At 36.2% G+C, this 20,447-nt stretch overlaps 2 protein-coding genes across 5 annotated transcripts; both read left to right on the forward strand.

Moving 5' to 3' along the window:
• Window positions 1-28: 28 nt before the first annotated feature.
• Window positions 29-5,618, forward strand: LOC109009552. Of its 4 annotated transcripts, XM_018990071.2 has the most exons (5): window positions 29-134; window positions 986-1,592; window positions 1,680-2,064; window positions 4,033-4,301; window positions 4,586-5,618. In XM_018990071.2, exons 2-5 carry the CDS (start codon window positions 1,055-1,057, stop codon window positions 5,332-5,334), a joined length of 1,941 nt encoding a protein of 646 aa, XP_018845616.1. In that variant the 5' UTR covers window positions 29-134; window positions 986-1,054; the 3' UTR covers window positions 5,335-5,618. The 4 variants fall into 4 exon arrangements, with proteins under 4 accessions (XP_018845616.1, XP_018845613.1, XP_018845614.1 ...); XM_018990068.2 differs by having other exon boundaries at window positions 986-2,064; XM_018990069.2 differs by having other exon boundaries at window positions 991-2,064.
• Window positions 5,619-7,549: 1,931 nt separating this feature from the next.
• LOC109009555 (UDP-galactose/UDP-glucose transporter 7-like) lies at window positions 7,550-15,401 on the forward strand. Its single transcript, XM_018990073.2, has 8 exons — window positions 7,550-7,965; window positions 8,076-8,252; window positions 9,229-9,334; window positions 9,441-9,686; window positions 12,698-12,808; window positions 13,657-13,815; window positions 14,604-14,747; window positions 15,008-15,401. Exons 2-8 carry the CDS (start codon window positions 8,212-8,214, stop codon window positions 15,170-15,172), a joined length of 972 nt encoding a protein of 323 aa, XP_018845618.1. The 5' UTR covers window positions 7,550-7,965; window positions 8,076-8,211; the 3' UTR covers window positions 15,173-15,401.
• The last annotated feature ends 5,046 nt before the right edge of the window (window positions 15,402-20,447 follow it).

Here is a 20,447-nt window from a genome sequence, read left to right on the forward strand (position 1 = left end):
TCCAGTCTCCCCCCATCGCCCCCTCGCCCCCTCCCTTTCCCAAACCCCCGCGACCCAAGCCCCCCAGACCCCCCATCCTTGCAGCCCAGCGCCGCCGCTAGTCCCCGTTGATATTGACGTCGATGCACCGCCAGGTATTTCTCTCTCTCTCTCTCTCTCTCGCTCGCTCGCTCTCTCTCTCCACTTTCGATCTTGTTGTAGATTTATTTATTTTTGGATTATTCTGGGACTTCTGCAAATACGTGGCTGCTCATATTTCAAACGAAGCACTAAATCCCAAGTCCATAAAAAAGCAACAGGGTTGCGCGAGCTCGAACCACTGGGGAAGTAGATTAGAGCAAGGGTGAGTGCGTGGCTTCCGAATATAAGTATAAAACAAGGAAACAAATGGAAAATTTTTCCACTCTCCTCTAATTGCAGTCTTTAATTTCACCATCTATTCTGGTGGATAAAAAAACCTAGTCGAGAGATTACGAAGAACCCAAAAACAGGCTTGCAATGAACTTATAGCTTATTGCTTACAGATAGGACCGTTACCCCATAAACCCCCCAAGGGCATGAGAGACACTTTGAAAATCAATGTGTAAAGCAAATAGGCTTTCAGTTTCTTGCTTTTGGTGATTGGAGCTTAAAGGTTATTGTATATTTTTTTCTTAAATCTGAATTCTGCTCACACTTCTTCTCTGTTTTTGCCCGTGATTGTGTGTGTTTGCTGGGGCTTCAACTTAATGGCATACTCTGCATATTGTTTCCGTTTTCTTCGTGACATGGGTAATCATTATAAATGTTGAGATCCTCAATTTACCGCACATTGAGAACTTGTAATTTGTTTGCATTAAAATTTTGGTTACTGGCCATTTTTTGGAATAGGAATATCAATGAGAGAATGTTTTTGCATTTTCCCAGTTTTTTGTTAAAACAAGTGCACTTTCCTCTTGCTATAATAACGATAGTCTATGCTTTTTTGGGCGCTGTGTGTATTTAGTGTAGGTGAATTTGAAGATTTTCACAAAGGTTGCTGAATTATACTCCTGCTAATTCTCTGTAAAGGGTGATGGATCGACAGCCTCATGATTACGCATCAGCCTCTGCTATGGCATATGCCCAACAGCAGCGACAACCCCCAAGCATGCAACAGCAACAACAGTTTGGATTTCCTCCACAGCACCAGCAATTTCCTCCATCAGTGCATGGTCCTCCTTTCCTACCCCCACATCCCTCTCTCCAACAATTCCCGTATCACCCCCAAATGCAGCAGCTCCATCCGCATCCTCCACCCCATCCTCACCTTCTTCATCTTCAACAGCAACAGCAGGCACCGCCAGCTTTCCCCCCTCATTTACCCTCTCCTCTCATTCCTCCACAGTTTCATGGTCCATATGATGCAGCTCCACCCCCAGCTGCTCCACCTTCCGATCCGGAGCTTCATAAGCGCATCGAAAAACTTGTTGAGTATGCTGCCAAGAACGGCCCTGAATTTGAAGCTATGATTCGTGAAAAGCAGCAAGAGAATCCTGACTATGGTTTTCTCTTTGGCGGGGAGGGGCATGGGTACTACCGTTACAGGCTTTGGTTAGCTACACATCCTCCAGGTGGTCCCTTCAATCCTCCTTTTGCATCATCGTCTATACCTATGATGCATCCTCCCCCTTTAAATGCTCCCCCAATGAATGCCGCAGCTGCAGGTGTTGGGGCATCAGCTACAGTGCTGGGTGCTCCTCAATTGCACCAACCTCCTTTTCCCTCATTCTACGAGCAGCCACAGCACCATCAGCATTCACAGTCTTTTGGGATTCATGGTCGACCAGATTATGACCAGTCATCCAAGTCTTTCAGGGGTCTTTCTGGACCACTTCCATCTGATGTTGCAATGGAGCTCAATAGTGTGCTTAACAATCTAAATGGTACGAAAGAGTCAATTAAGGGTGCCAAAAACTGGTTCATGCAGAGATCCCCATTTGCACCCGCACTGGCTGAGGCACTTAGAGAACGAATTTTTGTCCTAGATGATTCTGAGAGGCAACTGCATATAATATACCTTGCAAATGACATTCTTTTTGACAGGTAACATTCTATGGCTGCACAAATAATGTTTTTTTTATATGTGTAAAAATATATTAATAGGCGTAACCAAGTACACGGTGTATACAAGTTGGCTGCACAAATAATGGTTTTTTTTTTATATGAGTAAAATTTTATTAATAGGCATAACCAAGTATACAAGTTGTATACAAGATGGCTGCACAAATGATGTTGTCTTTTAGAATCATGATTTCAACTCATGCAGTTTTCCCCCCAACATTTTGCTCATATATATTTTTTCCTCCCTGCTAACAAAGTGTTAAGGCTATTGATTTTTGGATCTTCATCAACCATACTTCTCTAGAGAGCTCTAGTAGAAGCATATTATTGCCCCGTTTTCGACCTTCTTTTGGTGGGGGTGTTGTTATGGCTTTGTTCATTGTCCATAAGGAAACCTGAACACTACTCGAGTTTATGGTTGGTGAGCTATTATTATTAACAATACCTAACAAAGATGCTTTTATTACCATTTTAGTTAGCTGATTAGAACAAGAATTGTGGATATTCGTCAAATTTGGCCCGCATCCTTGCAACATTGATAGCAATGACGGTGTAGGGAATAAAAACCAAGTCTTCGAACCTTTAAGTCTACTTGTCTTTTTTTCTTACTTATAAAAAGTCATCCGAACCCCAAGGGGTTGGCCCAAGTGGTGAACGCCTTGGTCTTGGGGTATCACTCACTTCAAGGTCCAAGATTCAACACCTCATGGGTGCAAACAATCCTTTGGGGCCACACCTCTTGGTGAAAAGCCAGCGATTTAACCAGTTTCGTGTAGGAAAACTTTCGAGAGTGCAGTGCACAGGACCAGGGTTTACTCTACAGGGGTGGACCCAAAGGGCCCTGCCTTGGAGAGGTTCCCTGACATAAAAAAAAAAATGTCCTTGTCATCCATCAAATCTGTTTTCCACCATGAAGTTGGCTGTTCAACTTCGGATTCTCTGAGTGTTTTCCCTAGAAACCACCACAACTCAGTATCAGAAGCTCCCTTAAGATAATCCCATGGAGTTTCTTCAGCTTGGATTTCTTGATTGGGAAGTGCACCCCTGAGTCCGAATCCTATTCTGGCTTTGTTTGGTGGCCACCCTTAGGGACCTAGCTTAGGTAGTCTTCTCTTATTTTCCCTAATGTCCATGGTAGTTCTGCTTTGAGAAAGGAACACCAGCTGAGCATCATATTCTTGCCAAATTATGTTTAGGACAGGAGATTGCCTATGGCTGGAATAGTTGGTGCACAAAGGGCTCTTACATTGACAATCAAAAAGAAAAGAGTAGAAAAAACCCTTAAATTGACACAAATTACATCGAACTTGTGCTTCCACCTCCCAGAAAGTGCAATCGCATACACAGCATAGAGGGTGGGAATGCCCAACTATGTGGAAGAAGAGAAAGATCATAATTCCACGAAACTCCGAGAAATTTAAATTATTGTATGCACTATGCAACCATCCAAACAAAAGAAAATTGTTTGTTCATAATTTGAACACTGTATCCACACAATTTCCCAAGTCTCGAGCATTACATTCCCTATAAATACACCAGATCAAACACAAAGGAACCAAAGCCAACAAGCCATCATTTCCACCACCCGCTGTGACATGACCTATCCAATCTCAAAGGTACATAACATCAAGTTCAAAACTTTAGATGTTGAAGATGAACTGTAGTCATTTATTGAATTTTGCTCTTTAACATGATGCAGTAAAAAGATGGACCTCTTCTTGGAGGCGAACCACTTCTTTCAAGTTCTAAGGGATGCGTACTCATGCCAAAATTTTGTCATAGCTCACCTATCTTCACCTTGTAATGAGCATCGAAAACTAGTGTCGACTATTATGCTTGTTCCCTAGTTTCTCAATTTTTAGTTAGATGCATTTTGTTTCATGGTTTACATATATTAGTCTTGCTTTTACTTGTAAAAAAAAAATTAATATTGCTTTGCAAAATTTTCAGCTTGCTACGGAGGACAAGCCCCGACCTTGATAATGAAGCCCTTGCATTTGTACCTGTTATAGGTTCCATGCTCAGGAGGATTTATCACAACCCTCAGAACAAGGAGGAAAATCAGACAAGGTTACAGAAGATTTTAGAGTTGTGGGCTTCCAAAGATATTTTTGATCAGAATACTATCGACGATCTTAAGGGTGAGATGATTGCTGGACCACCAACTAATTCTTTTCCAGGGCTTCCAACCACCAGTGGTTCAGCAGATCCGGCTGCTGGTAAGCTATGCTTTTCTCCCCCGCTCTCTCTAACTTACTCTCTCAAATCATCAAAGCCATGCCAAAGCTGGTGCTTTTGCCATGTAATAAACCTGGGGTTGAGGCAATTTTACTACCCCCATCCTCCCCATCCCATTCCAAAACCCCTTCTATGTTTCTGTTATTTTTTAGGGGCAGCAGGACTGGGTTTCTTTTGGTTCAACGCAGGCGCCTAGATTTGTCTATGCATATGTCTCTATAAATAAAGAATGCTATAAATTGCACTTAATTTTCATTTCATGCAGTATTGCCACAGCATTCAACAAACCATAACATCCAGCAGTGGCTACCTGATAGGAATTTACCAGATCAAGAACTTCCTGATAAACATGCAGCCTCTGCCCAAGCCATTCCACCATCTCTAGCAACCAATCAATTTCTTCCAAACTCAGGCTCCAGTGGTGCTTTTATGGGGTCCATGACCATATCAGCTTCTGTTCAACCTGCAAACCAACAGCCCACACCCCATTTATTGCCAGGCCCAACTGCTGGCAATGGTGAAAAATTGCCACCATATCCTTTGTTTCCACCTGGTCTTATTCCTGGAATGGTCAGAAAGATGCAGATTGGTAGCGGGGTGCCCTACTCTCCCATGAGCCCGTTGGACATACCAACTGTAATTCCTCCATCCAATGTTCCTCAATCTGAAATTCTTGATAGTGTGTCGAAATTCTTCAAAGACATTGGAGAGATTAACCCTTCTGAAGGGCCCATTAATGCTGATTCAAGAGATGAAGATGAGTATGAGAGAGAACCTGCAATACGCAAGGGAGGAGCTTGCATCCCTCCTCCCCCGAACCTGCAGGTGGACCCTGAGACGGGGGCATATGCTGATGGAAGTGTAGATCGGAAGTCAGGATCAGGAAGGTTGGGACTTGGTGCCACAGCTAATCCAAATGAAGCGAGTCAATATGATGACGTTTATACCTCCTACAGGAAACAAAGAAGCACCACCTATCACTCATCCATGAGTGCAAGAGCTGCAGTGAAGTAAGATCCATGCAACTGTTTGTCAAAAGAGATAGGAAAATGAAGGGAAGCATGACTTTTCCGCTGATGATCATTTTCTTCTATCCAGTAGTACGTATTTGAACGATTTACCAGTGACAACTTAATATGGAGCATCAAACTTGTCTGATCTATTATGTCGTTTAGAATTTTGATTTTGAGAAATGTTGATGGTTGCATTGCATCCGATGTGCCATTTAAAATTTTTATCGTGGGAAATGCTGATGTTTGCATGCGCTCGTCATGTTGTGTTGCAAACAGGCTTACATATTAGGAATCTATGCAGAGTTCCAAATTTATATAGACATTTTGGACTTGATCCGAGATAGATGATGCATGACCATAATTCACCCATCTCAGATGTGCTAAAAGCATTCTGCGCTTAGCCGAGATTACAGAATGGTGGTATGACTTGTAGCCCACCTCTAGTGAAGATATTTTCATTAAAGAAAGAATAAAATGCAAATTTTCTAGTGTCAGTGACAACATCCAAATGACGTTGGCATTATATGTAGTAGACATTATTCATGTTCTTGGAACAGGATTTTTATTTACTTACAAAAAAACAGAAATAGCTAGGAGAAGAAAAAGAGGTCGGGCTTTACTTTACGATAAGTATTATAGGCATAAAGAGGTTTTATAAAAGTAAATTTATAAATTAACATAATTTTATATAATATGTTCTATCTATTTTAAAATCATGTTAATTTATAACTTTACTTTTATACAATCTATTCGCGACTAAGATATTTTTCTTGCTTTAATGCTCTAATAGACAAAATTATATTATCTTAGAAACTCAATGGTCAATGCCACTTGTTCACTATTATTGTTCGCAAACGCCAACGCAACTTGTTTAAGTAATACTATATATCACACTCTTATCATATTTTGATCATACTAAGAGTATTTTCATTAGATTAGCTAAAAGTTAAATTCATTGAAGATTTAGCTATTAAATTATAAAATGTGATCGCATTGGAATAGCTAAATTTCAAATAATAAGAATTTAGCTACAGTCACTTCTAAAATTATTTCTAAATTTAAAAAGAACTATTCATTCATCAAATACATTTTATATTAATTATTTATCTCTTCATTTTATATCAATTATTTTTCTCTCTCTTTTAAATGACAATTGAAAAAGATATAATTAGAATATGATTATTGATTAATATATAATATTATGAATAGTAAAATATGATAAAATAAAATAAATTCATATTTAAACAAATTTAAATATTTTTGAAATTATTAATTACTCGTTATTATATAATGAATAAATGGATAATCCAATATAGAGATTTGATGTGAATAGTCAAAGTCAAATTCATCTTATATTATTTATTGTCATATAATGAAAAAATAATTATTCAATATGGAGATTTATGTGAATGAATAGATAAAAATTAAATTCATCTTACATTCATAAAAAATGTACTTTAGTTTTAACTAATCCAATGAGAATGCTCTAAGTAATATGTAGCACATTCATCACCATCAGATGATAAAGAAGCATGCAATAAATGATCATTTAATGGTGATAAATATGACACATCATACTTAGTAGGATAATAGTATGATGTATATAATTTTTCTTTAACAAAATATCATAATAAGTCATGTTTGAATATAAAAACGATTTCATATCATCTAATTTAAATGTGTTACATCATACTTAGTGAGATGGTAGTATAATGTATATAATTTTTCTTTAACAAAATATCATAATAAGTCATATTTGGATATAAAAACGATTTTATCTCATCTAATTTTATCATTATAATTTTTTAAAATTTTTAAATAAACTATAATAAACAATTTAAAATTTTCAAATCTTATAATAATAATAATAATAATTTATTTAATTTTTAACTTTTATCTAAAATCATCTCATATTATCTCACTATCTAAATGGGTCTAAAGGGATCGGACTTGAATTTGAATTCACTGAGATTAGTTAAAATTAAAGTTAAAAGTTGAATAAAATATATTCTGTTAATATTATTTTTATTTAAAAATTTAAAAAATAAATTATTTATTTTATTTTATATAAAAATTATAATAATTAGATGATAAAAAGATGAACAATTATGAAAACATACTATACCTTAATCATAGCTTGTACAGTGGCACAAGTTTTTCCTTGCATTCACTGATTAGCTAGTTAAAAAGTAGACGAAAAGCACGTTGAGAAACAGCAATGTCCGTTAACAACAATTAATCACATTAGAACAAGTTGAGGAGGGTAACGATGTCCCCACTAGAACCTCGGAACTTCGCTAATTGCTCCGGTCTTGGGCGCGACAGCAATGGCGTCCATTCCACATCCGATGGCGATTGCTTTCACATCTTTGCACTTGCCATGTGATTACCCGCCCTCGCGCACTTCTACGCTGGCTATTTCGTCAAATCCACACTCCTTTTATTTCCAATTTATATATTCATTTCTTTCTCGCACTGCACAACCCACTCCACGCGAGCCACGCTCCATTACACTCAGAAAATTCTCCTTTCCCCTTTTGATATCCGATCCAGTAACCTGATCGTTTACAAAGCCCGCACCTATCGATCTTTTCTTGTGCAACGATGTAATTTTATCTACTACTTTAACCAGGTTAATTTTTTTTTCCCCTTAATCTTCGCCCGCTTCGTTATTTTTCTTAATTATTTATTTTTGCTGGTTTTCTCGGCGACTAATCGAATTATGGTTACTTTGATTCGCAGGATTTCTGTACGAATTGGCGGTGAGTTTGGGGCTGTGAATCTGTGATTGGAGTTTTTTTTTGTGATGACGTCACTGGAGTGGCAGTGAGACCGTTCTCTATATCTGGATCTCGTAACCATCCTCTCGTCGTCGACCATGGAAAATCTTAGTGACTCAAATATGGGTCCACATTTGAGGTTCTTCCATTTATGATTATGATTATTATTTTTTCATCCAGATTCCTTTGCTACTTGTAGCTAAGTTGCTTCGTTTGCTATCACAAAATCTCAATTTAAGCAACGTCTTGAAACCTTAGAATTTCATGGATTTGAATGATTAATTGTCGCAGCAGCATTATGAAGGCTATCACTAACTTTCAAGGACCAGCATAATGCCATATCTAATCCTAAGTAAAGCATTTAAGATTTCAAGGCTTAGTTGTCAGTTTTTAATTTTGGTGTACCGTGTTCAAAATAGTTTATACAAGTTTGAGGTGATAAGAGTAAGACGTACTTTCTTTTTGAAGCCCATCCAGATCTTTTTCTTAGACTGCACGTGGTCAATTATATGTTTCTTAATTAAATTGGCTTTCATGTTTATGACTAATGAGCAAGTTATGTAATGATACAAAGAAGACCCAAGCCATATCTGGGTCTATACTAAAAAAGGACCGGTCAATGTTCCAATTAGAACAGTGTGGGATCCCATTTACCACCTTTATATACACAATCTGAGATATTACAATTTCGATGGCTCAATTTCTAAATTGTAACAACTTAATGAAGGCCCAAACCGCATCTAAATCCATACTCTAATGGAACTAATTAATGTTGCAATTGGAGTAATTGGAGTCCCTTGGAATCATTATAAAGGGCTTGAACTTCTCCATTTGAAACAATGTGGGATCCCATTTACCACCTTCCTATACAAAATCCAGAGTTTTACAAGTTATAATTCAACTGAACCATGGATATGATATATCCAAGCCTGAATGTCCTCTTGGCAATAGAGCTGTGCTTATGTGTATGCCATTTTTGTGTGAAAGCAAATTTAATCGTGTTAATGCTATGTATGATATTGATCAGACATTGTTTTTAACAAACAGTGTTGCCACATATAAGATATCTTAATTCTCATTGTGCCAGTTGTAACTCTATACCATTGCCCATGTAGTTTGTTTGCAGCCTTGTCATATGGGATTGCTTCAATGGCGATGGTTTTTATCAATAAGGCCATACTTATTCAATATGCGCACTCAATGACCCTCCTCACTTTGCAGGTATGACTTTGTGAAAGTAAAATAGTGCACTTGCTCTTTCACTAAATTTGTGATGGTTTTGTGACTGTTAATAGTGAATTTTGTTTGTTGTTCTTCATTATCTTAGCAATTGGCAACCACCTTACTTATACACATGGGTCAAAGAATGGGATACACAAAATCCGGATCTTTAGATATGTTGATGGCTAGAAAGCTTCTCCCAATTTCACTGTTTTACAATGCTAACGTGGCATTTGCATTGGCGAGTTTAAAAGGAGTTAATATTCCAATGTATATCGCGATAAAGAGACTCACGCCACTTGCAGTCCTAGTTGCTGGATTATTTTCTGGAAAAGGGAGACCTACAACACAGGTATGTGATGATGCTCTTATTTTATATATGCGAAGTTGCTTTTAATAGATTGATTATAGAGTTTTACTTCATAAAAGATTTCCGTCCTATTAGTTTGGTAGGCGAGATTTATAAAATTATTTCGAAAGTGTTAGCTAATCGTATGAGTTTGGTGATGGATAAAATTATTTCTAAACCTCAAAATGCTTTTGTTCGGGGTCGGCAAATATTGGATTCAGTAATGATTGCAAATGAGGGAAGGTATTCCGGGAGTTCTTTGCAAGTTGGACATGGAAAAAACATATGACCACGTGTGTTGGTATTTTCTTTTTTATATGCTAAGAAGATGTGGTTTTGGAGATAGGTGGTGTGGATGGGTTAAACACTATGTTTCGACTGCTAGATTTTTTTGTTTTAGTTAATGGCAACTCTTGTGGATTTTTTTAGAGTTCGAGGGGTTTGAGACAAGGTGATCCGTTATCCTCGTTTCTTTTCATTATAGTTATGGAGGTGTTGAGTCACATGGTGGATGCTGCTGTAGGGGGAGGTTTTCTTGCTAGTTTCTCAGTGGGAAACAACAATAACGGTGCTTTATCCATTTCTCACTTATTGTTTGCGGATGATACTCTTATTTTTTGTGATGCTGACAATGGACAAATTCAAGCTTTAAGGGCTGTTCTATTGTGTTTTGAAGTTGCTTCAGGCCTCAAGGTGAACTTGGGAAAGTTGGAATTAGTTCCGGTGGGGGATGTGGAGAATATTAACCTTCTAGCGGATTTGTTGGGCTGCAAAGTTGCTTCCCTTCCAATGAAATATCTTGGGCTTCCATTGGGGGCATCTTTCAAAGCAAAGAATATTTGGGATGGTGTTGTAGAGAAGGTTGAGAAAAGATTGTCGGGTTGGAAGCGGCTATATCTAACAAAAGGGGTGAGATTAACCCTTATTAAAAGTACATTTTCCAATCTCCCTACATATTTTCTTTCTTTATTTCCATTACTGGTGGGTGTGGCAAATTGGATTGAAAAATTGTTTAGAGCTTTTTTGTGGGATGGCATGGGTGAAGAGAATAAATTTCATCTTGTGAGTTGGCAAAGGGTGAGCAGTCCGATTGTGTTGGGAGGCTTGGGAGTGCGAAATTTGAACATTTTTAATAAAGCTCTATTAGGAAAATGGTTGTGGAGATATCAATTGGAAGGAGATTCGTTGTGGAGAGAGTTTGTTGATCGGAAGTATGGAAGTGATTGAGGGGGTTGGCGTTCCAAGGAGGGTAGGGGGATTTATGGTGTGAGCCTTTGGAAATTTATTAGAAAGGGGTGGAACATTTTTTAAAAACATCTTAAGTTCGAGGTTAGAGAGGGTGCAAGAATATATTTCTTGTTTGATGAATGGTGTGGTGAGAGAGCTCTTCATACTGTTTATTCGGATGTCTTCAGCTTGGTTGGAAATCAGCAGGCTGCTGTCTCAGAGGTGTTGTGTCGTGCTAATGGGATTGTGCATTGGAATGTGATTTTTACTAGAAATGCACAAGATTGGGAAATTGATGAGATAACAGGTTTTTTCAGCTTTTTGTATTCCCTGAAAATAGGAGGAAATGGGAGAGATCGAATGCTGTGGAACTGGAAACATACGAGGAGCAACAAGTTTTCTGTTAAATCATTTTATAAGGTGTTGACAGATCAACAACATATCTCGTTTACGTGGAAGAGTATTTGGAGGGTTTTTGTGCCGTCTAAAGTTACTTTTTTTACTTGGACGGCCGCTCTAGGGAAGATTTTGACGATTGATAATTTAAGGAAACGTGAGATGATTGTAATAGAGTGGTGTTTCATGTGTGAGAAAATGGTGAATTGATTGATCATCTACTTCTACATTGTGAGGTGGCTAGGGAGTTATGGGTTGGCATTTTAAGTAGAGCTGGGTTGAGTTGGGTTATGCCAAAGAGTGTGGAGGAATAGGCATCATAATAGTTCTCAACTGGCAGCGGTGTGGAGGATGATTCCTTTGTGCTTAATGTGGTGTTTATAGATGGAAAGGAATGAGAGGTGCTTCAACAACAAGGAGCGAGCTGTGGAGGAAATCTGGAATTTTTTTGTCTTCTTTGGTTCTGTGGTTTTCTGCTATTGTACTAAAGGGAGGGAATGTTCATGAGTTTTTGTTTTCTTTTCAGTTTTCTAGAATGTAATTAGGTGTCTCTTTTGTATACTTCCTGTGTACATCGGCTTCGCCTAGCTTCATTTGATCAATAAAGTTTCTTATTTATAAAAAAAATAAAAATCTTATCCATCATGCCAATTGTATTTTGGTTGAACTTCATGTTAACATTGTAGAGTAGGTGTTTTTAACTTGTTCCTTTTATTATTGGTGTCTAAAGTTAGTTGCTTAGTTAAAGCTGTAATTGCAGTCTAAAGCTTGAGTGGACAGTACAAACAGCAAAGATATCTTGATGTGATCTACAGTGGACAGTTCTTAATATTTCAGTCAGCGGTGAACACTAGTGATATCATGATATGTAGTATATGCTCCAAAGAACGACTCCTATATTAATAAGCATGAGCTTAAATTCCTTTAAGGAGATTATAAGTTTGTGACACTCAGGTATCATATCCTGAACAAAATATTTTTTTGATAAGTTCCTGAACAAAATCTAACCCATGGGAGTAGTATGCAGACAATATATTTGTCACAATCCAAGGATATCATAATTATTACTATGCTATCATCTTAACGGTGTAATCATGATTGAAGGAGTGCCTTGTGGGTCTTTTGAAATTTAGGTGCTTTAAAAAATTACTTGACTAAGCCCAACCCAGCTGTCAATTAGTTATTAGTGTTATGTTGTACTCCATGTCCCGATCCTAAATAAAGGAGCTCGTATGTTAGATTTGTAGGCTCTAACTGGTATTTGTTTTAAGTGCGGTGGTTTTTCCTGGAATCTTTGATAAGTATTATGTTAAACTAGCAGAATAATCTTTATGACTATTATCTTTGATTAGGAAGTTCTAATCTGTCATGGCTTCTTTATTAAATTTCAGGTGTCTCTTTCTGTTCTATTGACTGCTGCTGGAGTTATCATTGCTGCGCTGGGAGATTTTTCATTTGACCTTTTTGGATACAGCATGGCCCTTACTTCTGTTTTTTTCCAGGTTGGACCTTTTTTCTTGAACTATGAATGGTTAGATAATAGATAGTAGTATGTATCCTTTTACTGAAAACCATTCAAATTTCAAGTCAGTTTCTTGAAACTACCATGTGTCAAACTAGTGTCTGTGTTTTCATGAAAAGCTTCATTTTGGGTTTTCCCCTATGACGTCAACTGAAATGATAAGATAGGTTAATGTGACACCCCCCCCCCCCCCCCAAAAAAAAAAAAAAAAAAAATCGTGGTCAGGTTCTAGCTGAATCTCCCTTGCCCTTCTTGCCATCTGCATCCTCTGACCTCCTCAGGTTCTCTCCCCTACATCAAACCCAACATTATATTAGAACCCATCCAGTGCTTCAATTCCTCAAATTTAACACGTCTTTCAAAACTTTGATTTGTAGAATTCTGAAACTCTGCCACATTTTCTGCACTTGCTGTAGCAAATCCCTCTACCTCTTTGGGAGCTGCAATGCAGCATCAATGTTTACCCCTATTTTGGTATCATTATCCCTCTTTACTTTCACCAACATCGAGGCTTCCTCAACCTGGTCTCCGGTATGGCTGGTGATAATTCAAAAAGGGACAAGCAGTGGCTCTCAACAATAATAAACAGCCAGTGACATGGCTAGTTACCTTTTTTCTAACAAGTACTTGGCTAGTTGCTTTAAATACTGTTCTTGATTTGGGTGTTGTGAGGCAATTGAGATTGCCAGAGCTTGGACCATGTTGAGGAGGGACAAAGACAACAAAAATACTGCCTAATGGATGTCTATTAGCTTTAAAATTGCTGATTTTTTTGGAGCTCGTAATATGTGAGCTTTTCAAATGGAATTTTGTTCATGTGCAATGCAGACCATGTACCTAGTCTTGGTTGAGAAGTCTGGTGCAGAGGATGGGCTTTCTTCAGTTGAAATCATGTTCTACAACAGTACTTTGTCCCTTCCATTTTTGCTGTTTCTCATCATAGCTACAGGAGAGTTTCCAAGTTCTATATCACTATTATTTGCAAAGGTTAGAATCTAAACTGGCTTTTTTAGTGATATTTATGATTGTTTCGGAGAGTAATAATGCTTGAGCACGAAATAATAAAGACTATCATGAACATTCTATCTAATAGTCATTGAATCAAATAAGTGCTGGACTGTTCCTTCCCTGGTGTCATTTTTTTTTTCTTTTTTCTTTTTTTTTTTTAATATGGACGTAGCAGGATATCAATGGGTGCTTGAAACTGTATTCAATGTAACAATACCATATATTTTGGGATAATAAATGGAGTTATCATGAAGGGGGGAAAGACCAGTTTTATTGGTTAAGGTTGGGAAAACATTCTAATAGCTTGAAGTTAGATAGCCAAATCTCCTTGAAAACCATTTCTTCCTTATTGTTAGGTGTGATGACTCTGTTTCGCCTGCTCATATTGCATCATTCCAACAAAATGTATCTTTGTAGTTTTTAGTCCATAAATATTACCAAATAAAATCAAAGCAAGGTGCCTGCATCTATGAAAAGAGTATGTGGCATAGCATAGCACATCCAAAAGTCTGCCTGATTGATCCAGAATTATGCATTTGTTACCTAGACCTATTTGAGTCAAGCTTTCGATAAGAGTACTGAAATGAAAAAAATATAAATAGGCAGGGTTCATTTCAGTTATTTATAATGCTTTCATTACATCATTAAGATTCGGTTTCTTGTTGGAAGTGGTAGAATGCTTTTCATTTGGTATTGTTTACCTATAGTAGATTGTGCATCTTAACATTAAATCGATATCTAACATGAAATTTGTCTTTAATATGCAGAGTAATTCCTTATACTTTTTGGTGATCCTTATTCTTTCATTGGTAATGGGCATTGTCCTCAACTTCACCATGTTTTTATGTACCATAGTCAACTCTGCTTTAACAACAACAATAGTTGGCGTTCTTAAAGGGGTTGGCTCCACGGTATGCATCGAGGATCTTTAGTCTTTGTTTGTTTTACATAAGTTTGGTGATAGGGAAGGAAATTTTGGAATTTTCTAATAACCAGCCCATTACACACCCTTAAAGGCATTGATTTTTCTTCTGTTTTCCTGTCTTGATATTTGAAACGGCTTGTGGTTTTTTTTTAAGAAATAAAACATTCTGAGTTTCTTGAACCAACACATTTGACATATGCTTTCCTATTTTTAGTTTTTTTATGTAATTTTTTTTTGGTATCTCAGACCCTTGGTTTTGTGTTACTGGGTGGTGTTCAAGTTCATGCTTTGAACGTGACTGGATTGATTATCAACACTGCTGGTGGTGTGTGGTATTCATATGCCAAGTATCAACAAAAGAAGAACAAGCCAATAAAGATAATGTCAGATATTGAGGCGCATCGTAAATAAAAAGCGGTATGGAGGGATAGCAGGTGCTAACAGCTGCTGTCTGTGACCATTCAACTACCTTTTAAATTGTACCACTAAGTAACAAAGTGATGATTAAATTACTTTCTTTTGTATTTCTCATTGTAGTCAGTAAAGCTTAAACATGTGTTCAATTTAACAGCCTATCTTTTGTACATGGAGCAATCAAATGCCAACACGACATGATTAAGGATGTTGAGAAAGATAAAAAGGGAACTGTGGTTATCAATGTTTCTTATGCAGATGGTGAGAACTGTAGCTACTGCTTTGCTAGTGGATTTCATTTCAGTGGTTTAATAAGTGGTATTTTATCCATTTGGGACATTAGCATTTGTTAGATTGAAGTACAGTCGTAAACCGATGCCGAAACGATTTGACTTCATTATGCATGAGAGGTCTTGGAGTTAAGCAAGACTCACACCCGATACAAACAATAATAAATCAATAAATAAATAAATGGACCCACCTCCTACCGACGTCAGCTATAATTTCCTATTCTTTGTAACTGTAAATCTATATAAATAAATGTATATGCATCTCTGCCTATAACATCAATTCACACCATGATGTGTGGGGTGTGGAGACCTCATCATCTCCTAATACAAGTTCATGTGCACACACATGTGGGTTGTTCATGGATTGAAACTGCCGTTGGTTAGAGGAGAGAGACACCAGACAGACAATGACATGGAAATTGATGCGGTCGGGTTACTATGCACCGGTCAACCGCTACTTTATATGGGGACATTTAAGTTGTGTTTGGATGTTGAAGTGAGTTGAGTTGAGTTGAGTTGAGATGATAAAATATTGGTAAAATATTATTTTTTAATATTATTATTATTTTAAAATTTGAAAAATTGAATTGTTTATTATATTTTATATTGAGATTTGAAAAAGTTGTAATGATGAGTTGAGATGAGTTGAGAGTAGTTAAGGAACCAAACGAAGCCTTAGGATGACTTGTGTGAATAATTCTCAGACGTTTTTATCTTAGGGTCTGATTTGGTTATCAAGATGAGCATCTCATTTTATATAATTATTATAATTTTTTTAAAATTTTTATATAAAATATAATAAATAATTCAATTTTTTAAAATTTTAAAATAAAAAATAATATTTTATTTAATTTTAAATTTTTATCTCATATTATCTGTATAACCAAACAAGACCTATTATTTTATCATTATTGTTGAAAGCTGAATTCATCCTTAGCATGTAGCGATTTCACTTGAACCGCCTCCTCTGAACTCCTTTTTTTCCTCGTCTTAACATGCATGGTTTCTTTTGGATTAGCAGCATTTCCTGTTCAAATGAGCTGAAAGGTCGTTTTTTGTTTTTTGGGTCTCTTATATATCTATTAAAATTATTAACTATTCCTGGTAATAGTGATGAAAAATGCATGGCATGGAAAGCCAAACGGCAAAAATGGCTTTAATCAATTAGAGGAATGCTAGTGCTACCACAATCTTTGGTTTAATTGTAGTATTATGGAATGGAAAATGAAAGGTGGGTAGCCCCCCTGCCTGCCTGCCTGGAGGATCCTTCATAAATGTGAGATGTCTATTAGTCATGATCAGTGGACCTGATCTACTTGTGGTGGTTAACTGGACGATCACTGGGAAACATCCTAACATGGCTTTTTCGAAAAATTTCCGATCGACTTTGGTCACTGAAATAATGCTCTTCTACGATTTCTTCTTCCCTATATATATGCTTTTGATTTTATTAAGGCAATTGCAAAAACAGTAGAGATTGTATGCCTCAGGTTGCCAGAACTGGGCTCGGGCTCACAGTCACAGATGTGGCCTTAAAATCATTCTATTATTAGTTGAGTTGATCCATCTTATAATTTTCTCAACATACTAGTATAATGATTTGAGTTAGGTATTGTCTTGTACTGGTTTAACTTTATATATATATATATATATATATATATCTAGTTAGAGATTTATGCTTAGAGCACGCACGTACACACTTTTTATTCCTAATTTTCTCCTCAAATTCATGATTCTTTATTTCCAAATCAAAGATAACATTTTTTGTGTAGATCATGATCATGAGTGATTCATCAACTAGCTAGTACAAAATCCCTGAGGGCGAGCTAGCCATTTAAATATAGATTAATCAGGGGGTCCAAACACAAATAGAGATAAAAGAGTCCACAATCCACTACCGTGTTTCCTTCTCATATAAGTACGTAGATCTATATATTAATTTCCACCGACACAAACTTGGGGGGGTTAGCTAGGGAGCATTTGTGGTATGCTTTAATAGCAAGTTGGGATATTGCGTGTGTGGTCGTTGATCTCTTCCGGCCTCATCATGTATTCCTTATCTCAAGGTACTGCTGGAATAACTTTTTGGAGTAAGAATAAGATCAGTTAAGAATTTAAGAACCTTTGTCTTTCAAATTTTCTTCATCATGTTTTCATATTCCAAGCTGCCAACAATAATATCGCATGTAAGACATTGACTGGATTTTTGCTTTAAAGTACTGTGAAATGGACGGAATAACATTGGAAAACATGATCTAGCAGTACTTTGCAATAGAGAGCGAGGGAGCAGCAGCGCCACTGCGGCATTTTTTTGTTCTTTTATCTGTTGTTTTCCCCATTAGGTAATCAATCGTGTTACTGTTTGATAAAACTGCAAAAAAAAAATTTCTTTTGAAAGGGAGTAGCTAGCTAGCATGCATGCATGCATCTTTCTCGATCTGTTGCGTCACACGGTGCTCATGCTTTGTTATATATTGATCATCATGATGCTAGCTGTCTCTCTCTGATATATATCTCCTTTTCATGTCATGCGTTTCATGAGAGTATACACTGACATTGGAGATTGCCAATTGCTATTAAACCGCTACATGATGATCCAACTTGTATTTTGATCTTTCAAAACCCGGCCACACCCCCTCCGGGCTGGCCAGAAAAAAGGATTAAAAAAAAAAATGAATTTAATTCGCAGAAAGAAAACAGCATACTATTATTACTATATACACATGAACTGAAGATATATAGTACTGTAGATCAGAATAAGCACTTAAACATTGATCTATGAATAGAGTATTATTTGGCTCATTTCCTAGGACGACTAATCTGAATTGATTCTTGTTTTAATTATTTAATTATTTATTGGGTAAAAACGAATGATCATGAATTAATCCAAGAGGTTTGGCTCACACTAATTGGTTAGGACTAAAAATATCTGCATTATCTCCGTTTTTATTTTTTTTAGTGCTCAGCAAATCAATACATGTGTGTGTGATTATTAGAAAAAGAGTTAAATAAGCAGTATGCAGTACCTGTACATGCAACAGGAGGCTGGAGCTATAGTACTAAAAAATAATTCCTCTATGATCACTTTCAATATAAATGCAATATCCCACAAACAACGTGCTCAATCGGCATATCTAGAGAATCCTTTTTTCTGTAGGTGAGAGAGAGAGAGAGAGAGAGAGAGAGGTCCATTAAAACATTTCTGCAGCTCGGGCAAATGATTAACATGAAATTTAGGTCATTCTGGATCGCTTGGGCAGTTCAATATAATATATCACATGTGTTCAGAGAAGGCAGATCTGAAAATAATTGAGAATTCCCATGCATGCATGGAGACCAATGGACACACATGACAAAGAGATCTAACGTGCCTGCATGCATATTAATTTTGAGCTATTTTAATATTCTTTAAAACAGCATTATTGCAAGTTGAACACATGCCTCCTGTATACATATTTTGGCCTTATTTTAATCTTCCTGCGCGCAGCATTATCATGGGGTTGTCCACGACTTCTTTTTATAACTATTGGCGTAAAAAACAACTGAGAGAGAGAGAAAGAGAGATCATTGTACGGATATGAGAAATAATAGTTACAGTTTTAGGTATGTAAAAGATGTATAATCATTTTAAAAAAAATAAATAAATATGAAACGACTCATATGAAAAAATTAATATATATATAAATTTTTTAATAGTAAATCTTACTCTTTTTAAAAATAATTATATAATATTTATATATTCTACGATTATATATAGCATTACTCTCTACGAATATTATTGGCTCTCGAATATAATTTGAGAGGCAAAGAGTAGTACTCGTAGAAGTAGCCTTAAATAAAAATAATAGTAATTAAATAGTAGGAACTCTTGCATGTATTCATACACGTCCTAATTACACTATTCATTGTAGCTAGCTAGCAATATTAATATTATCGTATCAATAGATAGACTACGTACGTACGAGATGACACTATATCCTAGTTCGTTTACTTGCATGTAAGGCAAAACACAAGAAACAAATGGATAAAATCTAAATTAAATTTCTGATAAGTCCACGTGGAGCTCTGATAAATACTTAGCATATTATATATCGGTTCAGGGTTCGAAACTTCCCATGCACGGTAATTGTTTTTTGGTATCACCTTGAATTCGATCTGTTCATAATTATCTTTACATGTGGATATACACTACAACAAATTTACTTTTTAGTGATGAAAATTTTCGTCTCAAAAAGTCTATTTCAAAATATTTTTTAGAACAAAATTTATCATTTCCATTCAAAAATACTATTCGAATGAATTTTCTTTTTTGGACGAAAAAAATTTCATCCCTAATAGTCTTTTGAATGTAAAAAATACCATTGGAATATATTTTATTTGAGACGAAAAGAAAATCTCATCCCTAATAGTTGTAACATAATAGATTTTTATTTTGGAAAACTAGTGACAAATAGTCATTTGTAACTATTAAAACCGTCGCAAATAATTATTTGCAACCAAAAATTGGTCATAAAAACTATTTTTTGGCAAAATTATCTAGCAGGAACTGAGGTTTGTGACCAAAAGTGTCGATTGTACTGAATTGATCTCCCAACAAATACTTTTATCTGAAATTATAAAAATATATAACCATTTCTTGTCTTCACCTAATAGCAAATAGTCATATAAAATCAGGAAAATTAATATAAAAGTTGCAAAAAAATCTTTAGTATAAAGTCCCCTCGAAATCTTAACCATTACAAATTAATTGACAATATATAATACACAACCTATTACATAGCCTTGAACATGTAGAAAATACAAAATAATGAAACGGGCCAAGTTGAAACTTTAGTACTTTTGTTTTTCTCAAATCTATTCAATTCAAGGATATATATTCAAGTCTTGAAATTTTTATCTTTTCTTGTAGTCAAGACCAATCCCAACAAATTTGCATAAACACGTGCAATTAGTAAATAATTAAAGGAACAACTTAAAAGAAC

The sequence above is a fragment of the Juglans regia genome, chromosome 11, assembly GCF_001411555.2.
Source record: "Juglans regia cultivar Chandler chromosome 11, Walnut 2.0, whole genome shotgun sequence".
NCBI lineage: Eukaryota > Viridiplantae > Streptophyta > Magnoliopsida > Fagales > Juglandaceae > Juglans > Juglans regia.